Source organism: Leuciscus leuciscus (genome assembly GCF_965113295.1).
Source record: "Leuciscus leuciscus genome assembly, chromosome: 22".
NCBI lineage: Eukaryota > Metazoa > Chordata > Actinopteri > Cypriniformes > Leuciscidae > Leuciscus > Leuciscus leuciscus.
The window spans coordinates 2,783,251-2,810,304 of NC_138746.1; the positions used below are offsets into that span (position 1 = coordinate 2,783,251).

The 27,054-nt window shown below is 38.3% G+C and overlaps 1 protein-coding gene and 1 long non-coding RNA gene across 3 annotated transcripts in view; both read left to right on the forward strand.

The window, feature by feature from the left end:
• Window positions 1–2,649, forward strand: part of disc1 (DISC1 scaffold protein) — a 79,432-nt gene extending 76,783 nt beyond the window's left edge. Inside the window, exon 14 of one of the 2 annotated variants that reach the window (XM_082153330.1) lies at window positions 2,148–2,649. In XM_082153330.1, coding sequence (XP_082009456.1) covers window positions 2,148–2,333 — 186 coding nt within the window. In that variant the 3' untranslated portion in view covers window positions 2,334–2,649. The remainder of the gene's footprint in view (window positions 1–2,147) is intronic. The other variant, XM_082153329.1, reaches the window with a different exon arrangement.
• Window positions 2,650–12,677: 10,028 nt separating this feature from the next.
• LOC309486280 lies at window positions 12,678–26,835 on the forward strand. Its single transcript, XR_014201446.1, has 4 exons — window positions 12,678–12,767; window positions 14,091–14,274; window positions 24,497–24,560; window positions 26,115–26,835. It is a non-coding gene; the product is annotated as an uncharacterized lncRNA (long non-coding RNA).
• The last annotated feature ends 219 nt before the right edge of the window (window positions 26,836–27,054 follow it).

Here is a 27,054-nt window from a genome sequence, read left to right on the forward strand (position 1 = left end):
ACGAGTTAAACAATCCAGCGCTGATGAGGGTCTCTCCTCGTTCTCATAAAATGTGCATGAATTATTTAGGCGAGATTGCTTGAGGTGAACGGGTCCGTCAGGAGATGAACTGAGCTTTTGAGTTATAAGTGGAGAGGGACGACCGTCGTGATCATATAATTGTGATTTCTGTGTCGGGTGGTCGGGCCAAACATAATGAAAGTCTTTCTAAGATGGGTCGTGATTGTGCTTTGTCTAACTCTGGCTCTAAAATTAGGTTTTGTCCCACACCTATTAATCTTGGTTAAAATCATTTTTACAAATAAATAATTTTAATAAAAATAATGTGATAATGCATATACCATACATATACCATTATATATGAAAAAAAAATATATATAGAGATACTTTTATTTAAAGGACAAGTTCGGTATTTTACACTTAAAGCCCTGTTTTCAGATAGTTTCTGATGAAATACAATGGTTAAGATTGAAATTTGGACAAATGCTGCTGTCCCGAGAATTTTTGGTTTTTGTGGTAGCACCCCCCACCTATACAACGGTTGCATAGGTGCACTGGAACAATCGTTCGTTTACAAAGACGTGAAACTCACGAGTGGTCAGGGGTGTTCACTGATATGCTCACACAAAAATCGCTGCAAAAGATGCTTTCAAACAGGTGTTTTACCATTCGTTGTAAAACTGTGGACCTATTTTTCCAAACGCCTCACACCCGTACATTCTTCCGTTGAGAGCTTGAATAATAGACTCTCCAGCCCAGTTGGTGGCGATAATGCACCTTTGCCAATTGCAAGCAAACCACTGGCATTTCATTGAATACACAGAAGAAGCAGAAGAAGAAGCGGCGGAGTAATACCGTAAAGGTGCTGCGGTCTCACAGCACGTCCTATACAAATCAATGGAGTTGGACAAAAACTACGATAAAACTCTACCTAAAATTCGAACACATTATTCTCTATGAGTGTACACACACACCGGCGGTCTGTCCGCGGCGCCTAGCAACGGCTCAGGACCTTGCAACACTATCTCATGACCAATTCGTACGAGTGAGTAAAATGTGACTGATTCGTACAAGTTCGTACGATTTGTCTAAACCCCAGTGACGGTTAGGTTTAGGGGTGGGGTCAGGGGTAGGTCATTCATACGAATTAATACCAATTGAGCATCTCGTTAAATATGTAAGATTTAGCAAAAATCCTACAAATCTGTACGAGTGAGGTCGTATAAATTCATACGAATTAGCCACCTCGTAAAAGTTGTACGAATTGCCATGAGATCGGGTTGCAGGACCTTGTTCAAAATCCTGCCGCGCCATTTACATAGTTTTATATTAAATTTAAATTATATTTGTCTCAAATCGCCGTTAATGTATGTACTGACTTCACCCTGTGCTGCAATATACATTTAGTTTTACATTCATTCACAGAAATCAGATGCTTGAATTAAAAATTGCTGATGTTATCGGATTTTCAGGAGATATTCTCAATTCATTCAGTTAACGGACGCTCTGAGGTAAAGTGTTCAGACTGCAGACTTAGCAACGATTGTATTTAATTGTACAGTACAATCATAACATAGTACAGACATAATTTCATAATGTCCTTAAACATAACAATATTGCTGGCCATAAACTGAGAAAGTGCGCGTCCGGTGTGCGATATCTCGAGTTGTCCTAGCGCTTCTCGTCCGGTGTGCGACCGCCTTTACATATGAGTTTGTGTACAATATGTGTGTATATACATACACACACACACACACACACACACGTTTGTGTGTATATTGGTTTACACAGAACTACTAATGGAGGGTGAATGGAGAAAAAAAACTTTACAAATTATTTACAAAAAATAATGCATAATGCATTATTGTCATTTTATTTCCGGCCATGTATTATTGCATTATTTTGATCAAAATAAGAGATCTCCGATAAACTTCCGATGGTGAATTTTGTTCGTAGAGTTGCAACAGATTTAGTTTTTCTTTTGCAGACTGTTAAATGTCTTTCATTTGAATTGCTTATGCGAGGGTCAGTCTATCATTCTTACACTTCAAATGAAACTGTATTATGGATTCTGTTTGAGCATTTGTGATTCTACTAGTGAATGAGTAGATGATGTTTGGTCACGTCTTCTTTAACTCTAATGCCCACTGTCCTTAGAGAAAGAGGTTCAAGAAGTGAAGGCCACTCTTCAAACCATGCTGTCACAGCTGAAGGAGGAGGAGGAGGAGGAGGAGGAAGAGGAGGAAGATAAGTTTAGTGATGGAGAAGAAGAACAGGTTGAAGATGAAGCCCTAGAAGAGGAGCATTACTTCAGTGACAGCTGGGAAATCTGAACAGACTCATAAATTATATTTATATTGTGTCCAGTGTCTCTGGTTTGTGTATTTTATGTTGATGTTGCCTGTGAAAGTCTGTTTTCCATACTATTATGTTGCACTGAGCTCTAGCACTTAAAGGGAATAGATCATCTAAAAAATAAAAAATCATCGGTTCATTTACTCGTCATTCCTAAAGCATTTACGTTTACTCTAAGGTGCATTTTTAGTCCCATCCACTTTTGTTGGAAAGCAAAATCTTGAACATTTCCATTTAAGATCAATTTTTTTTTCATGCAAATGTATTTGGAATGACATGCGAGTAAATGTTAAACATTTTTTTTTCTTTTTTTCTTTATTAGGACCACTAACCATGTGAATCTTGTTTCCAAAGTTGCCTTAAAATACAAAATGTCACTCCTGTCAGTGTTGCCAACCACTATTTTATTTTTATCCTAATGAGTTAGTGCTTAGTTATTTAATGTACTCTATTTGTCAGCCGTTTCCTTGCTTCTGCATCCAAAACAAAAGGCCTGATTTTGGAGCTTCCATTTATTTCAGTATATTTAAAAAGCATGGCATCTTATTTATTTATTTAAATTGCTTTGATATATCATTATTGTTTAAAAAAAACCCATATACATGAAAATCTGTGTGGGACCAAATTTTTTATATATTGATTTAAAGACTAACAGACACCAAAAGGCAAAATCAGAAAGAGCGAAACGTAACCTTCCCAGTCAGGACTGAGTTTAAGTAAGTCATTTGTGGCGTACGATTGAACTCTGAGAGTGTTTTCAGGTTCATGACAGAAGTGTGTGGTGCTTTGACTTGTTGAGCTTTACTTCAGGCTTGTTCAATGACTGTATTTCAGCCCTGCTGATATTCTGTGTGAATTATGAGGGTCATGTGGCATCAAGTGCCTTTTTTAGACTATTTTATATTGTCTCGTTATTTAAAAAAGAAACAGGTGCTTTTTACGTTTTTTTTTTTAACTTAATTTCTTGAAGTTTTTTAACGAAGCACTTTTCAGATGTAAGCTGTTTTTGTCATTGTTGTGAAAATGTCATTTGTTTGTTTGTACTAATCACATGAATGTGTGTTTGCATGTCTATCATCACTTTTTATTATTTGTTTTAAATACATTATATACCCTCTGCAAAAATGCTTTTGTATTTTTTTATTATTATTTGCAAAATAGGACACGAGACCGCACAATTTGAAAACAAGTCATCTTAAGCAAATTCATCTTGAAAAAACATTTACCGCCTATTTGTGTAACACACTGAAAAAAAACAATAAGTAAAATTTACTCCATTTTTCTTTGGCAAGTTTTTGCACGAATATTTTTTAAGTAAATTTCACAAGCATATTTTTTAAAGGTGCAATGCGCAAGTCTCTGAGTTTTTGCAGAACTATGCCCCCTCTGGCGACAAGCGAAACTGCAAGCAGACATAGCCAGGTGAGCGTGAACGCGCATGACGTCACGCCCAGTCTCAAATTCCGTCCCGAATCCCTCTTATTTATTTTACTGTACAGGATTATAGAGGCAATCGCAGTGATCAGAGAAGTACGGTGACCGGGAGGGGACATGTTCGGTTCACTTATTTTTGTCGTGGCCACAACATATAAACTCGTGGGAACGTGATATTAAGTCGTGGGAACGTCATAATATCTCGTGGGAACGTCATATTAAGTCGTGGCCACGAGATCATTTTGTTGAGGTAACGACATCATTATGTCGTGGCCAAGCGATGCAAAGTCGTGGCCTCGAGATCATATGTTGTAGTCTAGACGGATTTTTGAAAAATGGCCTTCTATAAGAAGTGAGGAGCATTTATGGGTACAAGTCGGGAACCGGCCTACCTTACATATTTCAAGGGTGCTGAGTCCAAAAAAACTGGTTCCCAAGCAAAATTTTGAGTTTTTTACCTTCTAATTTGCATATCAAAATGGCCGCCAAATTGCCTATCTTGCTCAGTCGTTGGGCCATTTTCCCCTAGTTTTTTTGTAAGTAGGCAATCAAGATGAGGAAATTAAGTTTCTAGATCATAGTCAAGGGTCAGAGCAAAGATATAATGGAGGCTCACTGCCTTTTTTATGTATATATATGCAAAATACCAACTTTTAAGGTGAAATTAAGCATTATTTGTGTAATTTTTTTAAGGCCGACATACATATTCAATCAATATCACTCTTAAATGTTCCCAGTGTATATATGATATGTGATGTATTCCATATTACATAATAACTAAGAAAAACACCATTGCAAGTTTTTTTATGCAAATTAAGGCGAGACACTACAGGTGAATAGGGTAACATTTTTAACTAGCAGATATCACCATGAAACTTTCACAGTTGAATACCTACATTAAGATGAGAAACAAAATGTATTACAAGTTTTCTGTAATTTTATGTTTAAATATGCAAATTAGGCCATATCTAATCAAATATGCACTAATTTGCATAGATTTAAAACAACGAAATCTGAGTATTGGATAAAGCCAGGTTAAAAAAAAATTTTCATTGTGTTCACATGTTAGATGGGAAAAAAAAATACAGAGGGATTTATGGATATCTACTTTTGTTATCCTGTAAATCAGAAAATACTGTCAATAGCCTTAAAAAAATGATTTTCGCCATGTTTTTTGGAATAAAATGTTATATAAATCAGGCTAGGAATAATATATTTACAAATCCCTCTGTAAATGTCTTCATAATATAACATAATATAACTATAACTAGGTACAAGTACAAAAGTTTGGTGTAAAGGTGCTACTGAAGTGGAGCGTCATCCATGTGGTTTCCTTAGTCTGCTTCCGAAGCATTCACCGGCCCCAAGCAAAACACAAACAAGACGGAAAACAAAAACACCAAAGAATCGACGACGAAAGTTAGGCTTTAATGCTCCAACAGAGTAATCCAAAGAGGTACATCCAAACACGACTACACATAGACGAGACTCAACACGAAACACAAACTGATCTGAACTTAAGTAGTTAGAGGATAATGAGACATGAACACCTGAACACAACACACACCTGAACTGAGTAATGAATCAAATTAACAACCATGAAGACAAGCTAACCAAGGTGAAAACACAAACAGAGTCCATGTGGAGAAAACTAAAAATAACCAAAACCAGATAACCCTGAAAGGAATACAGCTTTCATGTATTATGTGCTCTATTTATTGCTTTTTATGGCAAATTTATAAGTAAAAATAATAAAATTATATCATTGTGTTAATTCTTTTTTGTAGTTTTTGTATTATTATTCTATTAAAATGAATGAACTATCTATTAAATATGACATGAATATGAGAACAAGTGAACAAGTTATTTATTTTCATTATACCATGTAAAGTTATTATCGCATTATTTTTTAAGGTGTAAAATAGTTATTTCACACAAATTTCGTCATCTTAAGCTGCTCACTCAATTTCATTTCTCTTTTCTCCATAAAGTACATGTGCCATTCACTATAATGAACAAGTGAACTTGTGACCGATTTCAGATGCATCTCAGATGAAACTGCAAAGAAAATGACAAATTATGACCCACAGACAAAACTTCATAATAAAAGTCAGACAAAAACAATAGCTGAAAACCAAAAAGAGCAGAATTAGACTGTGGACCGACTAGACGTTAAAATTTAAGATATTTTTATGGGCTGGCCCCACTCTCATGGAACCAATGAAAACTGCTATTTGATAGAAGACTATAGTGGGCCACACATGGTTGCTGCTACTACATACAATATGGGAGAAAGGGTTTGAGGTTAGAGAAAATATTTTTTGAAACATTGTCCCAAATGTCCAAGGCTTCTGAGAGGGGGGTGTAAAACGTCTCGGTTACATATGTAACCCTCGTTCCCTGAGTAGGGAACGGAGACGTTACATCATGACGACGAATGGGGTTTCGCTTAGAAAGCCTCTCATCTTCGAGAAATAAAACGAGCCATTGGCAAAGAAATGCCATGGGTCTGCGGAATTTGCATTGCGTAACTCCGCCTTACCTCATGGGTATATAAGGAAGTATGCTGGCACCATGCAGATATGTTTCTTCGCCGAGGAGCGGCAACGTACACTTTCAGGGTGGAGGGAGACTGCCTTCGGCCCAACCCTTCTTGCAGGAAGGAAAGCACGACACTGATCGGGCATTTTCTGGGGTCTTCTCTGCGAGAAGAGCACCAGGTGACGAAGAGGTTCCACTTCAACGCGTAGGCATGTCTCGTGGACGATGCTCTAGCGGAAGTGATGGTAGCCACTACCGCTGGTGGTTGGGTACTCAAACCTGCCTCATCCCATCCAGGAGCCACACGTGAAGGTTCCAAAGATCGGGATGAGGGTACCATAGGGTGCACCGTCCCTGATAAAGCAGGTCGTTCCTCAGAGGGATTGGCCAAGGAGGTGCTGTCGCGAGGAGGACTAGTTTGGAGAACCAGGTCCGGTTGTGTCAATGAGGGGCAACCAAAATTACCTTCTTCCTGTCCTCCCTGAGCTTGCACAGGGTCTGTGCAAGAAGGCTCACTGGGGGAAATGCATACTTGCAAAGGCCCCGCGGCCAGCTGTGCACCAGTGTGTCCGTGCCGCAATGGGACGAGTCGTGGGAGGCAAACAGGTCTACCTGTGCGTCCCCGAACTGATCCCAAATCAGCTGAACTGTCTTTGGATGGAGTCTCCATTCTCTAGGGAGAGGCTGAAGCCATGAAAGCACGTGAGCATCTTGAACGGATGCCTGTGAAGGGATCGGTTCAAGACGTGCAGGTCCAGGATTGGCCGTAACCCACCGGTTTTCTTCGGTACAATGAAGTAAGGGCTGTAGAACCCGGACTTCATTTCGGCTGGAGGGACAATCTCGACTGCACCTTTCGCCAGTAACAGGGGCATTGCCACCCACCATAGTGTAACGGACTCCCCGGAGGCGGGGAGGAGATCGTGCGAACTGAATCGCATAGCCGAGCCTGGTGGTTCTCTCAACCCAGCGGGACAGGTTGGGAAGCTCTAGCCAGGCTCCCAAGAACTGAACCAGCGGGGTCATGGGAACCACAGACGTACCCTCGGTAGGGCAGCGAAGTGGAATGAACGGTCCGGACGTGGGCGGCGTAGCGACCCGGTGTGGGGGCACGGTCATTGCCGCATCCTGACAGAGGAGGCCAGGGAAGGACCAGTGTTCCACGGGGGGCCTGCTCTGACAGAGGTCTGGTGACAGAGGGGGACAAGAGTGGCGAGGCAGAGCGTCGCACACTGCCATCCATGGCCTCTTGGGACTCGGAGGAAGGGGCATCAGTTCTTAGAAAAAAGATTCTCCCCCGGCCCTCCACCGGGGGAAGGAGTGGTCCTGCTACCAGCTCCTGAGAAGAACTGAGCCCTAACTCCAAGCTGCCCATCTCAGGAGTGCTGCTTAGCCTGGCGTTTTGGCCGGCTAAGGGGCGGAGACGGGCGGTGCCGTCCTCCTGCTTGGGGCCGGTGAAGGCTTCGGAAGCAGACTAAGGAAACCACATGGATGACGCTCCACTTCAGTAGCACCTATACACCAAACTTTCCAGTCTTGTACCTAGTTATATTATGAAGACATTTACAGAGGGATTTGTAAATATATTATTCCTAGCCTGATTTATATAACATTTTATTCCAAAAAACATGGCGAAAATCATTTTTTTAAGGCTATTGACAGTATTTTCTGATTTACAGGATAACAAAAGTAGATATCCATAAATCCCTCTGTATTTTTTTTCCCATCTAATATGTGAACACAATGAAAAAATCATTTTTAACCTGGCTTTATCCAATACTCAGATTTCGTTGTTTTAAATATATGCAAATTAGTGCACATTTGATTAGATATTGCCTAATTTGCATATTTAAACATTAAATTACAGAAAACTTGTAATACATTTTTTTTCTCATCTTAATGTAGGTAATCAACTGTGAAAGTTTCATGGTGATATCTGCTAGTTAAAAATGTTACCCTATTCACCTGTAGTGTCTCGCCTTAATTTGCATAAAAAATGAAATCTCAGACAACTTGCAATGGTGTTTTTTCTTAGTTATTATGTAATATGGAATACATCACATATCATATATACACTGGGAACATTTAAGAGTGATATTGATTGAATATGTATGTCGGCCTTAAAAAATGACACAAATAATGCTTAATTTCACCTTAAAAGTTGGTATTTTGCATAAATATATACATAAAAAAGGCAGTGAGCCTCCATTATATCTTTGCTCTGACCCTTGACTATCGATCTAGAAACTTAATTTCCTCATCTTGATTGCCTACTTACAAAAAAACTAGGGGAAAATGGTCCAACGACTGAGCAAGATAGGCAATTTGGCGGCCATTTTGATATGCAAATTAGAAGGTCAAAAACTCAAAATTTTGCTTGGGAACCAGTTTTTTTGGACTCAGCACCCTTGAAATATGTAAGGTAGGCCGGTTCCCGACTTGTACCCATAAATGCTCCTCACTTTCACTTTTTGGGCACTTCCCATCTAGACTATTGAGGGAACAATATATTTTTCTCGTGGCCACGACTTCATATTTTGAGAGAACGACATCTATTTGTCGTGGCCACGAGTTGAGGGAGCCACAGCGGCCAATACTGTAACCGTACCATAGCATAGACTGGGCTACAGCAGAGATGGAGATGACAGAAGAAATAACATTTTACTTTAAATTAGGAATGTCATATAAAGATATAGTGCGGTCTTTGGCATTAAGACATGGGTACGTTGTAAGTGAAAGACACATGAAGCGCATTCTTATACTTTTTTGTCGCACGCATATTTAGGGACCGTCTCACAATTAGGCTACATGCGACATTGGCATAAACGTTTCTAACTTCAATAGCATTTGAAGACAATGACTTACAGTCATAAAACCAACAGTACATTGTTCACCCAGGTCTCATGTATGATGCACACCTTTTAGATTTTTTATATTTATGACAATAAACTGCTAAATCATATGCAAATATTGAACCAATATTGAACCAGAAATGAACCAAACTCAGTTGTTTTTCGCGTGTTTCTTTTATATAGGCCTATAGACTATTATTTTATGAAAACAAATTTTGTTTTTTAATTTAATTATTTTTTCCTTAAATCATCCTGGCGACCCATTTTTTGACCCAGGGTTTGAAAACCACTGGTTTAGAGAGACTGAATCTTCGAACGAACCGTTTTCAGACTCTTTGAGAAAAGAGCTGATGCTGCAGTGTATATAATGAGAAAATTAAAGTGTTTGAATGTATGTTAACCTGTAGTAGGACTCTAAAACAAAATGATGAACCTTTAAAATAGCATACTAAGGGCACTGTTGAGTTGTTTGTTGAATTGAAATGACAGGAAGAAGAATTAATAAATTGCAATTGAAAGAAATCAAACAAAATCGGGTGAGTTCTGAACGATGCACAGCTCTGTTTAACACTCTGTTAGCATATTAATTTTGATCAGATCACACTCTTCAGCTGAACACTGAACGCGAGATCCAGCAGAATAATGATCCAGACAGCGGAGCTCATGCTTCAGCTCATCTTTAGCGTTCAGGACGGGCACAATCTTGTCTCCTAATTGAATCTTTGTTTGTTCACGTTGCCGCTGCTCAGGTGGATTAGTTTCGCCCTTCACTATGGTAATAGCTGGTTTGTGGGAGACGTGAGAAGTGAAGAGCTGCTTATTATTTTACATTTATGCACTGAAGGAAATGTAAAGTATACTTCTGACGTGTCTGTAAACCTTATATGACTGATTGAAAGTTGACGTGTTCGACTCATTTCATGTCTAAATGTACGTGTGATGGTTTAAAGTAAAAGCATTGTTTCCAAACAGGTTTCCCTTCTATTCTGCATCACTTTTGTAAATGTTAAAATGCTTTCTAAATTTAGTATGCAAATACAATTTTACATTTTCAGATTAATATGCGGATACAAATACTACACTGGCATCCATTGGTTGATAAAACAAATCTAAACCTAAAGCAACAAGGAACATTGTCTCAACCAATGATGTGAGTTGGGGGCGGGGCTACCCATTAGTTCGACCAATGGGAGATCAAGACTTTGGAAAACCTGTTTGAACACATTTGCAATTCTGTGACTGTTATATTTATCATTATTTGTATACTATTATTTATTCATATTTTCTTATTTAGTTTGCATTTTAATTTTATTTCAAGTTTTGCTATGTGCTTTTGCCATTTTTATTTGGCAAAGTATTTCTGTTTGGCTTTAATTTATTTTTATTTGAGTTTTAGTAATTTAGTACTTCAACTTGTTTCAGTTATTTACCAATGCAACATTTGTAAAAAGTAAATTTTTTGTCTAATATTTAATATTAATTTCAGCTTTATTTCATTTAATGAATTTTTTATTTTTTTATTTTTAGGTTTAGTTTTATTCAACAATAACCCTGTGGCTCATAAATGACACACTTGCACCTTTAAAATAGGGAACCAGAATATTTCGATTTTCCATCAGGAGTGAATTTAACTAGTCCAGTTGTCCATTTCTGGACAAACATTACATTTCTTGACAGGCCCTGGTTGTGACTCATCAAACATCTGAAGGAAAAACAACATTCAAATGTCCATTTAATTTGAAGAGAAAGTGTCCGGGGGCTTAATGAGCGTTCAGAAGGTCTTAAACAGCCGTCAGTGAAAGTGTGAGATGAAAAGAGGACATGATCGAGCGAGTGATGAACGAGAGAACATTAATGGTTTCCCCTTATTCTTATTCCGTCATTCTGCCAGTGGAAATCACACTTAATTATGAGCACAATACTGGTGGGAGCAGCGCTGTCTGCCACACACACACACACACACACACACACACACACACACACACACACACACACACACACACACACACACACACACACACACACACACACACACACACACACACACACACACACACACACTCTTTAGGCCTGGATGAGATGTGACAGGCTGCCTGCTAATATGGCTCAAAGCTGCAGGACTTTCACTGCCATTGTTTCACCACTAGATGTTTTACCGTTTACCTCCTCTCACCTTCACATCTCTGGGATCCTGTGGATTTGTAAGGCTCATTACAGCTGCTTTCTGTTAATAAAACTGATTTATTTATCTCTCAGTGCCGCTGTTAGGCTATACACACATAGGCTATACATTAGGCTACCATTCAAAAGTTTGAAGTCTGTAAGGTTTTTCAATGTTTTTGAAAGTTTTTCTGCTCACCAAGGCTGCATTTATGTGATCAAAAGCACAGAAAAAACAGTAATATTGTGAAATATTATTACAATTTAAAATGTGAATATTATGTTAAAATGTAATTTATTCCTGTGATCAAAGCTGAATTTTCAGCATCATTACTCCAGTCTTCAGTGTCACATGATCCTTCAGAAATCATTCTAATATGATGATTTGACGCTCAAGAAATATTTCTGATTATTATCAATGTTGAAAACAGTTGTGCTGCTTCAGATTTTTATGGAAACTGTGATAATAATAAATAAACTTATATTTATTTATATATTACTGAAACCAAACTTTTGAAAGGTAGTGTACATTGCCATAATAGAACCTGCTATAAAACGTTTTTGTTTTTGTTTTTTTTTGCACAATTTAATAATTGTTTAACAATTATGAAACACATAAAAAATATGAATATGTGTGTATACTGTATATACCACTTTTTCCACTCCTGTTAGCACTTGATGGCCCCCCTTTTAAAAATAAATGAAACATTCCAATTGTTTCAGACAGGAAGTGACATCATCGGAACCCTTTCAAAATGGAGGGAAGACAAGTAAGAACTTATTATTTTATGTATATTTTTAGTTTCAATCACAAATTCAAACCTTTTCAAAAACTATTTTATTTGACTAATATGAGCTCCCACATGAGTTCGCCCCTGTTTTTAAGAGTTTCAATAGATATTTCAGTACATAAACAGATAGTGGAAGGTATTGACAGATCTAAACCACGATTAAACACTTGATTTGAAATGTTTCTTAAATCAAACAGCAGCCTTGTCAATGATGCACATTTTCAGGTTTTAAATATTTTATTTTATGGCTAAATATTGTGTGAAATAAATGTGATTTTTACTATTTAATTTATGTATTATTTGCATTCATTAAACTGTATTATTTGAAGGCTTGATATCAAAGGCCTTTTGATGTTTCAGTCCATTTAAAATGTTTTAAATCATAAAACCACGAGGTCAGTATCACATGTTCGGTGTGTTTGGTCAGATGTGTGTGAATGACCTGTGACACTGAGTGTGTGTGACGGTCATGTCGATGTCCGCGGAGGATAACGCTTGTCAGAGGACGTGATGCAGATGCTTGTACATTCATAGATGATGTTGTGTTGAGTCGTCATGGATCAGTCATGTTTTACCGCGCTGGACATGGCGATGCTGTCTGTGATCTTTCATCATGTTGAGGAGTGTGTGTGAGGTATGAATACGCCGAGAGCTTCACTGCTTCATAATAAAACTGCTCTGATGAGATTATTGGTGTATTTTGTATCAGAGAATATCAATGGTTTGAAGATCATCTTTCCACTGCACAGACAAAACAGACAGATTGATCGATAATGCATGTTCATACATATTTATAGTGTATACATAGGCCTATACATTCAACAGATAGTTCTGGCAAACACCTGTTATTTTGCAAATACTATTATTGTGTCACGGAATGTAGTTTTAAGAGATTTTCAGGTGATTTATAGGCTTGTTTAATGCTTAATCAAAATGAGCTAAAGCAACATGTTTCCTGAAGCATCATGGCACTTCATTATGAATCCGTTTGAACCACATGACAGTAGAGTGTGTGTGTGTGTGTGTGTGTGTGTGTGTGTGTGTGTGTGTGTGTGTGTGTGGGTGGGTATGTGTGTGTTGTGTATTTTAGTTCGGCTTAAACATTGTATTAACCGGAACTAATAGACCTAATGTGTTTTATAATGCACTGTATGCTGTATTATGTGAAATAAGCATCAATAATCAATAATTCCTCCTCACATGCCCTCATTATGTTGTGTGTTTAAGCAAGCGTCCAGTTCTGATCTCAGAGATAAATGGGTTACAGGCCTATATTATAATGTGTTATTTTGTTTTTATATTCCACTTTTGTATAAAGGTTCCTTAGGATTTGATTGGACTGCAAAAGTTGAGTTAGGAATAATATATTCAAAGAAGTCACAGTCAAACATGGCTACGCTCAGAAACAAATACTTCCACTGTACACTGCCTGCTATTTTTGAAAAATAGTACTCAATGCATACTAATTTTTAAAAACACAAAATTTAAAGTTTAATTATAAACTATATGCATGAGAAACTGTATCCTACAATGCAATTCACTCTTAGAAAAAAAGGTTCTATATAGAAACTTTTCTTAGAACAACTTATAAGTGCACTACATTGTAGGAGACCGTATCTCATGCAGTGTGCATTGTTGTATACTGCACACATTTTGGCAAATTATCTGAGTTTTCAATGAATATGGAAATTTCAGTATGCACACTGCTTTCTTTTAAAACTAGTAGCTAGAATGCAGTTGAAACCGATGCAGTGTTTTGTGAGAGAATCAGAATCCTGCTGTTTTGATTCAGAGACACTCATATGATTAATATCTGGCTGTACAGAGACACAGCTTTTGTTTTGACAGTTCTTCAGTCAGCATTGAGTCGTTCACTCAGTTTTATCTCTCACAAAAACCCGAACAGCCTTCAGCTCACCTTGGGTTTGGTCTGAAATATCAGCGTCTCTCACGACAGGGCCAGATCACACGCACCGGAGGAGGCCGATCGATGGCTGATGGATGAGGACGCTGACCTTAGACAGCTCAGATGATGTGAGAGCCACAGGAGAATAAACTACAGGGGGATTCGCACGTCACCATCTCACGCTGAGCATCATGTGTGGCCTGGTGAGACTCCACAAGGCCTTTTGTCTCTGGAGGTGAGATGGATTTAAATGAAGAGGATTTTTAAGTATTATGGTGCATTAAAGCAAATATTCACAAGCATTCAATTCTGTTCCAGGATTATTCTGAAACTCTTGTTAAAACAGGCAGGTTCAATGATGAAACAGTCAAGCATGTTTATCTTCTGAATGAGAGAATCTGAACGTCCGAAACATTTCAAAAAGCTTACATTTATAGATTTTCACATTTTCTGAAGAAAATGAGTGGTGCTAGCCTGTGCAAAACTGCAGAATAATACCTTTATTTAGCAAGGACACAATGAATTGATCAGAAGTGACAATTTATAATGTTATAAAAATGTCTATTTTAAAATAAATGCTGCTCTTTTCAACTATATTCATGGATCATGTGACACTGAAGACTGGAGTAATGATGCTGAAAATTCAGCTTTGAATAAATTAAATAAATTACATTTTAAAATGTACTCAAACAGAAAACAGTTATTTAAATTGTAATAATATTCTAAAATATTTTTTTACTGTATTTTTAATCAAATAAATGCAGCCTTGGTGAGCAAAAGAGACTTCTTTCAAAAACATAAAAAATCTTGCCGATCCCAAACTTTTGAACATTTACAAACCATTATGTTGCATGGTACTTCAAAAATTACTACGGGACCATGTCCAAAGAGCAAAGTGAATTTTTTTCAACAAGTGGGCTGTGCCTTCTCATCTCTGATTATCTCAGGTTAGTATTTATCCATTTATACTTTTTCTCATTCTAGAAGATGATATTTTTTGCTCATTGTTAGCAAATGATGAGAATAATTAACTCTGCTGTTTCACATCCTAGATCAACACCACCCAACCTCTCCATCTGCTGAAGCATCATCCACTCAATCCTGCGCCTCAGCTGGACGTCTGGACCCTGTACCGTGACCCTCATCATTAAAGCTGAAGTGTTGAGGACATGCTGACCTTCAGCTATTTTCTAGCTCACAGGTCCATAACCGCAGTCAGGAGGGAGTGAAATCACAGGCTCCGCTTTAAGAGCTTTAAAGTGCCGGGCAGATGTTCACAGCCGCACCAGGAGAAAACGAGAAAATCTCTCAGTGCTAGCGCTCTCGGGGACGATAAGTGGGACTGGCAGGCCTGGTCAACACCAGAGGAGCTCGAGTTGACTCTTGGCTTTTGTGAATCTTCAGTCGCTGAAGCGTTGCGGCGTTAATCTTTTTTGCATGATGTGATATTGAATCTATCGCTCACAGGCAAAGGCTTTAAAATGCAGCAGGTTGCCATAAGAAAACACACGCAATATACACCATCCAAACAATATTTAGCCTGGCTTGTGTTCACAAATTTATATGTTCAAATATACTAATCTTTCAAATTCTCACCTTTATCATATTTATTGAAGGAATAAAACAATTTTTGCACCAGTTTAGCTGGGTACCCCAGGGGTCTATTCTGGGCCCGATCTTGTTTTCACACCTGAGAGTCCGAACCAAAGTTCATGTTTTGATGCATTGTATACATTCGGTTAGTTTTGGTTTGGTTTCACATTGCAATTATGCGAGCGCACTAAAGAACTTTACATGACGTACTTGCGTCCTGTCGTCATCATCTATATGGGCTGCATCTCGACATTGATTGGTTTGTAAACGGACGTGCCCAAAAATTAAATATTTTGGGGATATTTAATTTAATTTTATCAATCAATAAATTCCTCTTGAAACAAATTTTGTTGTATTATTTTAATTTAATACTGTGAAGCTGCTTTGATACAATCTGTATTGTGAAAAGCGCTATACAAATAAACTTGACTTGACTTGACTTGACTTGACGTGCGTCTGACGTCAGCGTGTTGTCAGTTCGGCGGGTTACTTTGACAAGAATGAATGAACAGACGCATATCGTTGCCACTATACTTTTATTTTTACGGCATTACTCCCTGCAGCGCCAACATACTCGAGGCTAGTTCACATTCACCAAATGAACGTCCTCGTTGTGCGAACATTTTATCGTCGCCGGCAGGATGTAGGACAAATGTGTGTGTGTGTGTATGTGTGTAGCTGGTAGAAATGTTGTGGGCAGGACTGACAGATCTGCACATAAATATTCTTCTTCAGTTGTTTAGGCTACGCGGGAACCACCGGGACTTCCTGTAAATGTTCTGAAAGTCCGAACCATACAGAAAATGCGTTCACACTTGAAACCAACCAAACCTCTGTTCAGTTCGATCCGGACCGAGACTACCTCTTTTCGTCAGACCAAATTTTGTCTGTTTGGTCCGGACCGTGGTCCGGGGGAGGTTTCACACCTGTAATTTTGATTCGGACCAAACAAGGTAGGTGTGAAAGGGCCCCTAAATGCTGCCCCTAGGATACATTTTTCATAAGCAAATAAGCTCTTTTCACTTCTTCTACACAGATGATCTGCAGGTGTATTTCCCTCTGCAGAAGCACAAGAAGCAAGTAGAGTTTTTGTTGAATCTGTTTGGCTGACCAATGACAGGCGTGTTCATTATTTTCATATTGTGTTCAATAATGATTCATTGTTGTTTTCACATTATAGTAATGAGAATGAGGTTTGTTTTTGGAATTATTATTATTTTAAATTTTTTTTGCATTATTGTGTTTGATGGGTAAAATGCTTAATTGCATTAAATGCAAAATGGAACCATTTCCATTGCAACTTCATAGAACCCAGAAATCATCCTACCGTTTTTACAAGGAGGGACAGAGCAGTGTAGAATAATGGTTAAATATGTGAAAAATAATGCACATTTTTAAAAACGAAGCATGAACACATGTTACAGTGCACCCCACAAACACAATCAAGCCTTAGAAAAAAATTGTTTTACACCACCCCTTTAAGCATAATATTTTGCTGTGAAATGATGTGGAAAAGACAGGTTTCGTGAGATTCCACCCAAGAAAATTTGTAGGATTGACAGTGAGAGACGGCGCACTGTGACCACATCACAGCCGGACAGATCATAGCTGGAGGAAAGATGAGAGAGAAAGAGAGAGAGACAGTGAAGAAGGGGTGGGAAAACCACAGATGGTGATTCACTTCCTGGAGGGATGGAACCTAAAACTGAAATGATCTTTGCCTTTGATGGAGGAGATGATGCTGAAACCTGCTGCATCAGAAACCAGGGACAGTCATCAGTCTGCAATTCTATCGTCCATTGTGTAGAGGAGGTGGTGATGTACTTACAGTGTGCATTTAGCTGTTGGGAACTATCACCTTTTTGCCCTTAAGGCACTCAATGTATAGCCTGGAAATCCAGACCTAAATCTAAAAGATTAATGGTCTGGCGTCGACTAATGAAACTCGTCCAGCTCGAGGGGCGGCACCAAGCATGCATTTGAAAATCTCACAGCACGCAATTGGATAACACTACGACCAATCACAACAATAAACCCCATATGCTTAGCTACCAGCGGAGCTAACTGGTAGATTAGACTCTTACCGTATCCGGTCGGCAAAACAGCAAAAACGTCCTTCTTGCAAAGAAATGATTCGAGTGGCGTCTTCTGTTCCTCTTTTAGATAAAAAGCCAAGTCTAACTCGTTCATTGTAGTGGCCAAAGCCGTTTCAAACAACTGGTGTTCATCTATAGCCATCTTGCAATGTTTACTAATGACTTCGACGTCACAGCACTGTCGTCTTCTGTTTAGCTCCGCCTATATCAGATAACCAATCATCAGATGTGATTGGTGCAGCTCAGATCGAGGGGCATATTTAATGAGCATCATTACTCGACACTAGAGTAACTCGCTGAGCAAATTCAACTTGTGCTATCGCGAGAACTCTGGATTTCCAGGTTCCTCAATGTACTGTAAAGGCTCACATGTTCCGTTCCATTGACTTGCATTCAAAAGAAAAGTTGTGGAATTTTCTGCATTCCAAAGTTCAAGTTTGGTGAACTCTGACCTGTACATTCGAATCATGTGAAGACGTGTGACCTATAGAATAACAATACATCACATCGTGACGTCTTTTTGCAGTAGAGTAGATTTTATATTTATACATTTGGGGATTTATTATTATTTGTTATATGTTAAATTTACGTTGCAGAATGTGATGAATGCAGCATGCTTAAAGAATAGTGTGACGGTGGTTTGAGGTATACTTGAAATTATGACTGAAGTGAAAGTCATAATTTTGACTTTTTATCTCATGACTTGGTGCATTTCATAGTGTCATATTTTTAGGACTACATCCATTCTAAGCACATTTCCTCCTCAATTCTCATTTGGGAAGTTCGGATCTTTTTACTGACTCAAATGAACTAATCTTTTTTCGAGTCGTGGCTTTAAATGTTATACATTTAACAGCCAAATTCCCCGAACACATCCACCTATGCAATCTTGATCATATTCTGAATTAAGAAATCATAATAATGCAGTCAAAAATAATTTACAGGGAACATAAATAATTACCTTCCGAGTCTTTCGTTCATCTGTCACGTGACAGACGAAATGAACGGATCGTTCATGAATTACCCATCACTGATGTGTCCAAATCTTTTGTTTCAGATTTGTGCATGTTAATGTTGGTCAAGGTTATTCACAATCTGTCTTGTTGTATAGCGGTGTTCCACAGGGGTCTATTCTGGGCCCGATACGGTTTTCTTTGTAAATGATGCCCCCATTGGGTACATTTTTTGTAAGCATGGAATCTCTTTTCACTTCAAAAGTATCAAAATCAAACCATGGATGTCAAACTTTGAATATCTGAATGAAGATAAAACTGATGAATTTTTGTTTAAAAAAAAGACGTGTATCATGACTATTGCAGTGTCCGTAGAAATTGCACATGCTCAAAGAATAGTGTGATCGTGGTTTGATGTATACTAATAATGATGACATCAAAATTATGAGATAAAAAGTTGAAATCATGACTTCATAACAAAAATATTATGTAAATATGTCATTTTACTCCCTTTTAGGGTTACTTTTTACTATCTGTCTAGGGACTGCAGATGAAAAATAGCCTTTTGGCTAATTCTGGCATATGGACAGAAATGTTTACTGTCCCTGTAATAAAAATAAATATATAAATATATAAATAAATTACTTAAGTTAAAGTTTTTGAAAATTTTGACTTTATCTCATGACTTTAGAGTGTCATAATTTTGACTTTTTAACAGCATCATTTCGACTAAGGGTACTTTACCAAAAAAAATTAAAAATGGAAATGTTTTTCCTTTTGCGTTTTTGAAAAGTGTTGCATACAGACTACAACATTGTCAAAACAATCCCAGTTAACATGGATCAGCGAAAACGACTAAAAGCGCTGTATTCTGCTTCCAGGTCAGTAGATGGCGATGTCACGAAACACTGCGCTCCTATAGACGTCTGGAATCGTTTGCAAAAACTTTAAAAGCCTATTTCAAAAGTTTGTTTACAGGCCCTCAAAACGCTACTGTCGTGTAAATGAACGTCCAAAATGCATAAATAATTTAACGTTTTTTAGTTGAAAACAGTGTTGTGTAAACGTCCCCTTAGTATGTCATAATTTCGATTTACAAAAGCATTATTTTTTTCTCCTTCTGTGGTGGAAATGCGCTATTGTTCACGGACTGTACTGATGGCAAAAATTACATCACACAGACAGTAATTATATCATTTTGGATAAAGGCATCTTTTAAATGGTTGCCCTAACTAACAATAGTTCTCAGTTGTGTTAACTGACCCTTATTCCACCCACCTCGTCAGTCTCAAGATATTAGGAAACGTGTTTTCACATTTTCGAACCGGTTTTCAATGCTGTGTCCCATAATGTCTGATGTGCAGCAACAAATATGTTGCCATTTATTAATTTTTGTTCAGTTAATAACCTGCAGCAGTTCATTATTGTTCTCAACAGTGGCTCAGTCTAACACTTCAGCAGACGCTCACTATAGGGACCGCTGTAATGGCTGATTACTCTTAAATGCATAATGACTCTGTACTTCATTCATTTGGGCTCCTCATTTAGTTTTCTCCAGTTTCCCGTCGGAAATTATTAAAATGCTCATCTATGTAGATCTAATCAAATCATGCCGTTATAAAACTCTAGATATCAGCCTGCGGGATTTGCTTTACATATTTTGCAATTTCATTCAAATCCTATAAAGACAAAAGCACACACTATTTATACATTTAAAGTATGGTTTAAGCCGTACTTTCCAAAGGTTATATAGAGGCTGTATCTATTAAATCATTAATCTGCAACTCATGACCTTAATCTGGCATGTGAACCCTGTTTTAACCTCTTCTTGACTGGTTTATATGCTCACATGCGTTCGTTCACTCATGAGACTCAAGTTTTACACAGAATGGATTTTAAAATGGTAAAATATATTAAAGGATTATGATTTTGATGGTGCACATTATATGGAAGTACACAGTATCAAAAGATGAGCATGCACACATTTTCAAAAGTATGGCATCAAGATGTAAATATCATGTGTGATAAAATTGCTCACTAATCTTATAAAGTTATTTCCTATTTTTCAACTTCTGCTCATGGCATGTGTGATATACTGGTAAACTTTTATATAACACAATATATAAAACTATTAAACATGATATAACAATGTTGTTTCAAACACAATGTGCATTGGTGCATGTTGTAATGTGATATTATAACAGAAGGTTGATAATTGCTTGCTCTTTATGCAAAATGAAGAGTGCATTGCTTGTGAATTGAACACCGTAACCCTCTCTCTCTCTCTCTCTCTCTCTCTCTCTCTGTTTCTCTTATGAGTGAGAATAAATCTGGTTTATTCTTTAAAGGCTCTGAAGACAATAGGATGTGAGGCTGTCACTGAATGACACATGAGGTAATCTGTGCTTTAGTTTGCTTTAATAGTGTTGACAGCGTCCCCATAGGGCAGTCTGTGCATCAGTGTTGAGATCCTCCACGCTTCTGCTCGTGTTTATAGATGCTGGATGAATCTGAAGTGTCTGTTCGCTTTTTCACTGACCTGCTTTTGTAGAAATGAGATGAAATCTGCTGATGCATCTCTCCTGTCTCATGACTGTGGGCTTTAGAGACACTTTAGTGCGGACCGCTGGTCACAGAAGAAAGATCCAATCTCAGAAATGATTGACAGAACATCCATTTTATATATATATATATAATACTGCACAATACAAAAGGACAAAATATTTTGCATAAAAAAATAGGTTATTTTAGACTATTTCAAGACTATAGTCTTGAATTGCATCACTGAATATATTTTTTGCATCAAAAGTATCTTATTTATAAGAAATATATTATATAATGTATTCATTTTTGTTGCACTGAAATAAGAAACTTTTGATCACATTTTTAGGACAATTTCATGACATTCCAAAATAAACAAAAATACCATGATGTATAAATACAATTTATTTAAAAATTTTTACATTTTATTCTTAATGTATGAAATGTGCTTCAAATTCATGAAAATTATTTCACAATGAACCTAAAATTAACCTTAAAATAGGTTTAGTTTTTTTTTTTATACAAAAACAACAACAAAAAATCTTTATTGGTTGGAAATCCGACTTGGTCTTTTTTTGTGCCAGTTATCATGAGACTCACCCTGGTGTGACACTTGAAATGAGTGAGCAGAGATAACAGCCAATCTCAGGGTCATTCTCGTGTAAGAATAGTTTCCTGCTGTCAGAGGAAGTTAACTGAAGTCTATTCCTTACAAGAGACTTCCAGGTCAAAGGTCAACAGGCTCAATCTGTCCCAGTGATTGAGACATGAAGCAGATCTTTGTGAAGATCCTCACACAGACACATTCTGCTGTTACTGGCATGATTCTGTGCATGTTATAGTCATATACTCACTCAGTGTTTTACAGTGGCTTTACTTCATGTGGACAGATGCAATCAAACATACTCCCAACAACAATTCTGATTGGCTGTCAGTGTTTTTATAATCATCAGCGGTTAAAGATTGTTCTGAAAGCGATTCCAGCGATATCGTTCCTCTGTGCCGTTATCGTTTTAGCTTTAGTGTGGACTACACTTTTCTTATAGGCCTACGGTATAATAATCAGAACGATTAAAACTTTATCGCTACAGTTATCATTCTTTGCGTTAATTTTGCGTTGCGTTGTTTTTCTCGAATCTCTCTGGAATTGAGTTTAACCTGCTGTGACGTCACGTTTGCCCTTCATACACAGGAATATTTGACTTCCCTCCGCGCTCCTATATCTGTGTTTATAAATATAATATGTGCATATGTATGCGATGTGTGTCAGGTGCGATTACGGGTCGGGCTGAGGGAGTCGTCCATGAGAGCATTATTGGCATCCTAACGGGGAAATCAGGTGCTGTGGGACAGATGTCTTATTACTGCTGCTCGGCAGGACACACACACACACACACACACACACACACACACACACACGAGCCTCGGATTCGCTGCGAGTAAAGGAATGACTTCCCATCGATCAGTGACCGTCTGCCTGAAACACTCCGCAGGGAATGACATCATCTTCAGAAAGCGCGAGGAGGTTTGGGTTTGTTTCTGGATGATTTCTGCTCTTCATTAACAGCAGAATAATGTGCTGAGAGAGTTAGGAAACATCTGTTCATGTGGGAGAGAAACTGATGGCAATGCACGCTGGATTCCCTCTTTTCCCCTCATCTTTTATAGGCTACACCTTCCGTCCACAGGTTTTCTCCGTGGGCACTTTGGCAAAACAAAAACCAGAAGGATTATTATTAACTGTGAATGCTAAATTCATCCTCGGCCTGTAGAATGAGTCGTTTCTGCGGTTTAGTTTCTATCTACTTTTTACATCATGATATGAGCCCTTTATTTATTTATGGTTTACTAATTTAGTGTTGTATTGTTTTATTTATTTTTCAATTTAAAAATGATTTTAAATATTTATTTAAAGGGGTGAGAAATCAGATTTGTCTTGATCTATTGACATATAAGAGGTCCTTGTACCATTAAAACATCCTGCAAGTTTAATGGCTTAAAACGTCCTTCTCATTATAAACAAAGCATTTATTTAATCAAGCTCCAAAAAGCTTGTTTGGATATTGCGGAATCTGTGACGTCACACGGGCAAATACATTTGCATATGACTTTCCTCCACCCAAGAGCAAGAGATCCACAAATAGTTATACCAAAGTCCCCTTTAAGACAAGTCATTTCACTCGGCGGCCATCTTTAAAAACGCCTCTTGGGAATGCAAGTGCAGATCCTAACTCTCTTTGAATGGGGAAACATTAAATTCTCCAAAACTGTTTGCCAGGCTTACGATTAAATTTCATATTTGAAATCACCAATGAAATCTGACAACAACTGTCTTATAAATGTTGTTTTTAAATGCTGGAATCATGAAAGAAAATTACATTTTTCAGGGTGGATCAAGCTAATGCGCGTGTCTGACTGTTTCTAACACGTGATGACTTTACCAATCAGCGATTGGCTCTTATTTTGAAGGCGGGACTTATTCCGCCATATTGAGCGTTGCACTTTTCCCCATTCAAAACAATACGACAGACGTGTCTTATGTTATTCTATAGTCTTTGGTTACACATACATCATACATGATGCGTTCAGTCACTGACACTGGCCTTCATTGGATGCAAGCGTCACGTTGCATCAAAAGCAAATAAAAGCCATTATAATCACTGATGCTGTCTACACTAAATACTTCACACACATGAGTCTGTGGACAACAGGACAAATGGAAGAGTAAAGGAAAGTTCGCTTTAGTCCAGTTTAAACAGCTGGTTTGCGTCTCTGTACAGGTTTCAGAAGGATCCCAGTGTCGGAAACAAGTGGACGGTTTATTTTAATGGCGTCCCGGATCGAGTCGGAGGATTATATGTTTAGAGCATTTTGTTTTGTGAACGAGGCACAGTGTTGTTGACCGATGAAGCAGTCAGCGGTGTTAGACCCGACAACAGCAGCATCACAAACCACAAGTAAATGAATTAATAATGCGTTGTCTGTAAACAGTTTTAAAAACAACCAAACTGATTATTCTGAATGCTAACTAAAGAATCTAAAGCACTAATGAGTTTCATTCAGACCCATTTTTCTTCCTGAAATGGCGTGTTCTCCCGTTGCTCCTCAGTCGCAGTGGTGAGGTTTTGCTTTGCTGTATCAGTGGTTGGTGAATGTGATCCGTTTTCATTTGTCATCTCTCTCTCTCTCTCTCTCTCTCTCTCTCTCTCTCTCTCTCTCTCTCTCTCTCTCTCTCTCTCTCTCTGTCTCTCTCACGGATGGTGGCACATGACAGAGTATCCTGACACACTCGACGGCTGATTGATATTTCCATCCCCAGCTCTGATGTTTTCTAGCAGGTGAGTATGAGATGGGAAATGGTACAAAGTGCCCTGATTCTGCTGTCTGTCTCAAAGTTTCTTACTCCAGCTGATTTACATAGAAATAAAGTTCCCTTTAGTTATTTTAAGCTCAAAGACTCTTAAAGTGATAGTTCACCCAAAGATCACACTCGCCCTCTAAAGATGAAATGCAAAATGTTTTGCAGAAATTCAAGCAGCTCTTTACCAGTCATTTGTGTAATTGGACTTTTGTCTTACAAATTATACACTCACCTAAAGGATTATTAGGAACACCATACTAATACTGTGTTTGACCCCCTTTCGCCTTCAGAACTGCCTTAATTCTACGTGGCATTGATTCAACAAGGTGCTGAAAGCATTCTTTAGAAATGTTGGCCCATATTGATAGGATAACATCTTGCAGGTGATGGAGATTTGTGGGATGCACATCCAGGGCACGAAGCTCCCGTTCCACCACATCCCAAAGATGCTCTATTGGGTTGAGATCTGGTGACTGTGGGGGCCATTTTAGTACAGTGAACTCATTGTCATGTTCAAGAAACCAATTTGAAATGATTCGAGCTTTGTGACATGGTGCATTATCCTGCTGGAAGTAGCCATCAGAGGATGGGTACATGGTGGTCATAAAGGGATGGACATGGTCAGAAACAATGCTCAGGTAGGCCGTGGCATTTAAACGATGCCCAATTGGCACTAAGGGGCCTAAAGTGTGCCAAGAAAACATCCCCCACACCATTACACCACCACCACCAGCCTGCACAGTGGTAACAAGGCATGATGGATCCATGTTCTCATTCTGTTTACGCCAAATTCTGACTGAACAGAAATCGAGACTCATCAGACCAGGCAACATTTTTTCCAGTCTTCAACTGTCCAATTTGGTGAGCTCGTGCAAATTGTAGCCTCTTTTTCCTATCTGTAGTGGAGATGAGTGGTACCCGGTGGGGTCTTCTGCTGTTGTAGCCCATCCGCCTCAAGGTTGTGCGTGTTGTGGCTTCACAAATGCTTTGCTGCATACCTCGATTGTAACGAGTGGTTATTTCAGTCAAAGTTGCTCTTCTATCAGCTTGAATCAGTCGGCCCATTCTCCTCTGACCTCTAGCATCAACAAGGCATTTTCGCCCACAGGACTGCCGCATACTGGATGTTTTTCCCTTTTCACACCATTCTTTGTAAACCCTAGAAATGGTTGTGCGTGAAAATCCCAGTAACTGAGCAGATTGTGAAATACTCAGACCAGCCCGTCTGGCACCAACAACCATGCCACACTCAAAATTGCTTAAATCACCTTTCTTTCCCATTCTGACATTCAGTTTGGAGTTCAGGAGATTGTCTTGACCAGGACCACACCCCTAAATGCATTGAAGCAACTGCCATGTGATTGGTTGATTAGATAATTGCATTAATGAGAAATTGAACAGGTGTTCCTAATAATCCTTTAGGTGAGTGTATAGTTACTGAGATAGACTTTGTTATTGTGACGTCATGTCCAGTGCAATTGTTCATCATCTCAAATATCCGAAGGTTGTTGATTTGCTATGTTGGTAATAGAGGGAATGCATTGACGTCACTTTCCCGCCAAACATGCCCTTATCAGCCGGACTGAGTGGGAGAAGAGCTGCTGTGTGACTGGATTTAATAGGAGAAACTGCGAAAACGTGAGTAAAACAAATGATTATCAGTTTAAACTAAAGGATGGACTCAATATAGTGTTCCTTTACAACTTACCAAAGATCCAGTGATCCGTGTATATTGACATGCAGCCAAGAATCGTGTTTCAAGACATTTGTATGAGCCTGATTTAAACGCCGGAGAAATACATAAAGCCAATTTGCCTGTGAACGCTTTATATAAACACAATATAGGTCTAAATCTGGGTGATCACTTGTATCAATGTTATATATATCATCATATCATCCAGCTTTAAAACTTGTATAGTTTCTTGTCAGTGTTTATTTAAAAACATCCAATTATGCAGAATATACAATGGTAAATATTTAATTGAGGAGTTGTCAATACAATATATGACAATGCAATATATAGGATATGATTTTACCCCTAAATTTATCATATTGACACAAAATCTTTCTCTCAGACTTTCTCTGCCTGAAGTCCAGTTGTTTGCATCCATTTGCTTCTCTGTTCTGTAGCTTTCGTCAGTCTGTAAAAATACACCTCAGATTTCTTGTCAAATCTAGTTGTACAGTCAATCTCAAAGCTCTTTCCTGTGTTAGATGTGTTTTGTGTGTTTTTCGTGGCATTCACGCTGAAAACCAATCAGTGTTTCTGCCACTCAGTGTGTGTGACCGCAGTCACTCCGGCCGACACTCTAGTTGTGGAGCTGACTCCAAGAGTTTTAACCAAGAGAAATCAGATGAATGTAACATCAATCCACTGAGATATTAAATAAAACAGGAATAGAGAGGTAGTGACCGCTGACGCTGACAAAGGTCAGGCTGGTTTTGGTGGTCCTGTTAAACTGTTACAGATC